The sequence below is a fragment of the Mus caroli genome, unplaced genomic scaffold (genome assembly GCF_978045245.1).
Source record: "Mus caroli unplaced genomic scaffold, Mus_caroli_1 scaffold_8, whole genome shotgun sequence".
Taxonomy (NCBI): Eukaryota; Metazoa; Chordata; class Mammalia; order Rodentia; family Muridae; genus Mus; species Mus caroli.
Genome location: NW_028227263.1, coordinates 14,333,371 through 14,337,554, shown reverse-complemented (window position 1 = coordinate 14,337,554; position 4,184 = coordinate 14,333,371). Strand labels below are relative to the sequence as shown.

At 45.5% G+C, this 4,184-nt stretch overlaps 1 protein-coding gene across 4 annotated transcripts; it reads right to left on the bottom strand.

Annotated features, from left to right (window-relative positions):
- Positions 1-266: 266 nt before the first annotated feature.
- On the bottom strand, positions 267-3,750 carry LOC110299167 (protein FAM24B). Of its 4 annotated transcripts, none has more exons than XM_021168794.1 (4): positions 3,639-3,750; positions 3,444-3,525; positions 1,527-1,662; positions 267-649 (listed from the first exon to the last, which is right to left on the bottom strand). In XM_021168794.1, the coding sequence occupies exons 3-4, from the start codon at positions 1,658-1,660 to the stop codon at positions 424-426; spliced, it is 360 nt and encodes a 119-aa protein (XP_021024453.1). In that variant the 5' UTR covers positions 1,661-1,662; positions 3,444-3,525; positions 3,639-3,750; the 3' UTR covers positions 267-423. The 4 variants fall into 4 exon arrangements, with proteins under 4 accessions (XP_021024453.1, XP_021024452.1, XP_021024454.1 ...); XM_021168793.2 differs by having other exon boundaries at positions 3,664-3,750; XM_021168795.1 differs by lacking the exon at positions 3,444-3,525 and having other exon boundaries at positions 3,664-3,750.
- Between the last annotated feature and the right edge of the window lie 434 nt (positions 3,751-4,184).

The window sequence follows — 4,184 nt, the reverse complement described above, 5'->3', positions numbered from 1 at the left end:
GGAGGGGAGAGAGGGGGGAGGGGGAGGGGGAGAGAGGGAAAGGGAGGAGGAGAGAGAGAGAGAGAACACAGGCTGTCTCTGAGCTCAGCTTCAGAACAGCAATGGTGACCTGTCAGCTTGCACCTGCATTTGTGCCTGAGTCTCTGATTTTGTGCCAATCCAATCCTCCCATTCTTCATAACTCCAAAATGATTGAGGTTGGTCCTCGGTGGTAATACATAGAGTGGTATAAGAAATATAACTAAGAAACATAATAGAGGCAGAGATTGTTTTCATTATTGTACATTTATACAAAAGTACATAAACACCATGTTAGATAGTACACAACATAAACACTATAGAAATTGGCTTGAGTAAGAAAATATTCTAATAAGAAATTGAAATACTGATCATGAAGATTTCCTTTTATCCGTAGGTGCCATGTCAGAGTCCTTCCCTTATGCTACAAAGGCAGGGTGGCAGGGAGTTAACATCTGCATAGACACCACATACATTACAACACTGGAGAGGACCGCAACTCGCAACAGCAATGGTGTTGGCCTGGTAGGAATGACAAGCCTCAGCAGGGATGCTGTTGGCCAGGATGATGCTCTCCTGGGGGTCCTTGCATGGATCAATATAGCATTCATCATCTGCCTCCTTTGTGGTTCTTAAGAAAAGACACAAAACAAGCTTAGAATTTCCCTTCCCAGTGAGCTTCTTACGATTATGAGGGGCTTTGTGAGAAAGGCCAGGGTTGGAGCCCATCATACATGTGACACCAGCCCTGGGTTAAAGCTCTCTGCTCCTTTCCCATCTTTTCCTCTCCTACAAATGCTATGCATGTGAAACCCAGACTCCATCACAAGTAAAGAGAGTGAACTGTGCCCCAGGGGCTCCTACAGGCCCAGGAGGTGTGGAGATGATAGAGAAGGCACAGCAGTTGGCTGGGCTCAGCTCTGGCCCCTGCTTTCTAAGTCCCTAGCAAGGGACATTATGACAGCCATCTTTTCTCATACTTAAAGCTTCTCTCCCAAACTTCACACCATCGCGTGTCTGACCTATATCCCTGTCAGCTGTCCTCCACTTTATTCTCTTGCCCCATGTCACTTTCCCCAAAGTCACTGGCACTGTGGGAACATGAGAGCTCCCAGTGAGTGGAGAAGAGCTCACTATGGCCAAGCTTTGTGTGAATAGGAGACAGCTCATCCCCAGGGCATCCTCTGGCTTCTCCAGTCCACAGTGCTGAGGATAGAAAGGATGCCCAGCCAGGGCCCTGATAAGTAGCTGAAGGTTCACTCCATGTCTAAATGACAGCAAAGTGGTGCTGGCAACCCATGCTGTCCAGGTTGAGAGCAGCCAACTTAGGAGCTCACAGCCCCAAGCTAGAAGGAGAACCCTCAAACTTCTGTGCCCACCTGCCTTCACTCTCAAACCTGACAGTGGCTCTTGACTTCCCCCTACAAGTGGCTACTTCAGTAAGAGGTGACCCAGGTCTAGCAGAGGGCCCCAGTGTCCCATTAGAGGAGGGTATTGTTCATTCTTACCCAGGGGACTTCAGAGCCTTGGATATTTTGGAGTAAAGACAGAGCACAAGTCCTATCAGTAGAAACATGGCTGTCAGGATCCCGCAACCAATGATGATCGTGATTATTGTCCGGAGGTCAAAAGGCTTATACATACCTGGGCAGAGAAGTGCAGATGAGCAGTAAATGAGGTGTCCCTCCTACACACCCACAGCAGCCTCCTCACACGTCCTTCAGTGAGGGGGAAAGGAACCTCAAACACACACACACATTTGCCCAACAATCATCTGGACTCTTTCCAGAGAGGTCTTACCTGGCCCAAGGTAGGTTAGAAGGAAAGTTTTCCGCATAAAGGGGGATGGATTAAAATGCAAAATCCAGAGGCATGAGAGCTAAAGGACATTCTGAAGATAGGAGGATAGGCAGTGGAAGGCCAAGCAGGCAGAAATTAACAGACACTCAATAATAAAATGGGCCTACCCTGGAACTAGTGGTTGACTGCTGCACACATGCCTGGACCTCCTGAATTATGCTCACATTCAGAGTCACAACTCTACCCCTGGAGTGTGAGCCTCAGAGGTCTTGTTCAAGGATGACCACTTCTAAGACAGAACTCCAACAGTCTGAGAACCTGAAAATCCATTTTGTTAATGCAGTTTGCTATGGGCAACAGGGGGTGGGGGTGGGAACTCAAGTATTGAAAGCTGTCGTTTTCTTTTAAGACCTGAATCTTCAACATTTCTCGTTTGGAATAATCAATTTCTTTAAACTTAACTCTCTGACACTCTCAAAGGAAAAGTGATGAGGGTGGCAGGTGGTGGGGAGATGTTCTAGTCACGGAAATCCACTTGCTTTCTGATTCATTGCTGGGGGAAAGCCAACACTTTTAAAATACAATTAGACATCAATTAAATGAACAGAATAAACTTAAGTCAAGCATGGGTTAACTCTCTACGGGTTACTGAGGAGGAAGGTCCCAGAAACACCCCAAAACCCGAGGTATTGTAATATCCTTTGTTATCAATCATAATTAGATGATAAGGTCTTCTTGCTGAAGACAGCACACTCTGGTTGCACAGCAGAGAAATCAATCTCAAACTGATCAGGAAACTTTCTCCTGATGACTAGCTCTCATGGGGCCCGAATGTGTTGTACAGACCTCATAGGGGGAGACAGACAGACAGACAGACAGACAGACCAGAGGTCATACTCAATGCTGGGCCCTGTGTACTACAACACTCACCTGCCAGGCTATTATGTATGAGGCAATGGAGGCATTACTGTTTGGTGTGCGGGGTTGGGGTAACCAGTTACTTTCTGACTGGATTTGAGGCCTGCTCCACAAGAGGGGATCCTGGTCAAAGACCTTGGTTGAGGAGGTCTAGGCATTAGGAGGGAACCCATACTCTAATTTTGATAAGAGGTCATGTCAAACTGCCTTTTCATGTTTATATTTATACCCATAGGTCAATGCTGGTCTCCACTTTGGCCAGGGTAGGTTCTCTTCGCAGCGGGCAGTAGTTAATGCCCACACCCATAACTGTTAAAGTGCTAAGAATACGGTGACCATGAGTGCTAAGGTGTAGACGGGACATATATTATCAAATTTATATCCCCCAACACTAAGGCTCAGGATGCATTGTGAAAAGGAGGGAAGAAAGACTAAGAGCCAGAGGATGTGGCATGAAGAGCGCTGTGTAATGTTGTCTTATGACCATGGTTTCATAGCAGCTGTGATAACCTATACAAGATCAAGCCAGCTAAAATTTCAGCATATACAGGGTAGGGCCTCCTGAAGCCCCACACCTAGACAGCAGCTATTAGGGGTTTCTGGGAAAAGAAGACTCAATTTTGGGGGCGGGGGGATATGGCCACCACGAGCTTGCCCCATGCCATAGTGAATGGCGCCACACCTATGTGCACATAGACAGTACTTACTGGACTCAGTAGGTTATAAAAAATAAAAACACATGGCATGAGAGTAGGAAAGAGATGTCAGGAGGCTTTCTGGGTATGAGAGCTGAAAGGCAGAAGGGTAGACATGATCAAGATACATTGTATTCATATGTGACATACATTAAATTTTTAAAGAATTAAAAATGTTACTCAGGACAGAAGGAAAATTGTAATTACTGAGGTCTAAGTTCGAAGAGCTTACTTTCAGAAGGGCGGCCTGCTGGTATGGATAGCCATTGTTAGCTCTTATGTCTCCCCTAGTCTGAGGCACATGCTGTGTGACATCAACTCTCTAGATCTCAGCGTTCTTTCACAGAGTTCTGAATTCCGTTCCATGCTCATCTAAAAGCTCATCACAACTTGCCCAAACACCTTGGGACATGTGCAATTCCCAATTCTCCCTTTTAGCCTCTAGAGAAATCTAGAATTTGACTGTTAATCGAAAGTAAAATTGGAGTTTAAAAAAAAAGAGAGAGACATAAGGTGAAGAAGCCAATGTCTTAGAATGCTCATTTCTCTAAAAAGCCATTAATAGAAGACTGGCTAGACTCTGTATTTTAGCTACACAAATATGGGGTCATGTAAGAGAACTCAATCATAAACCTATTGGCATCATATCATACTTTATGGTTAAGATGAAAAGATCCCACAATGCTGATACATATAAGACACCTGCTTTCATCGTATTTCTCTGGCCTCAAGGTATCCCAAACCAGAAAGGCC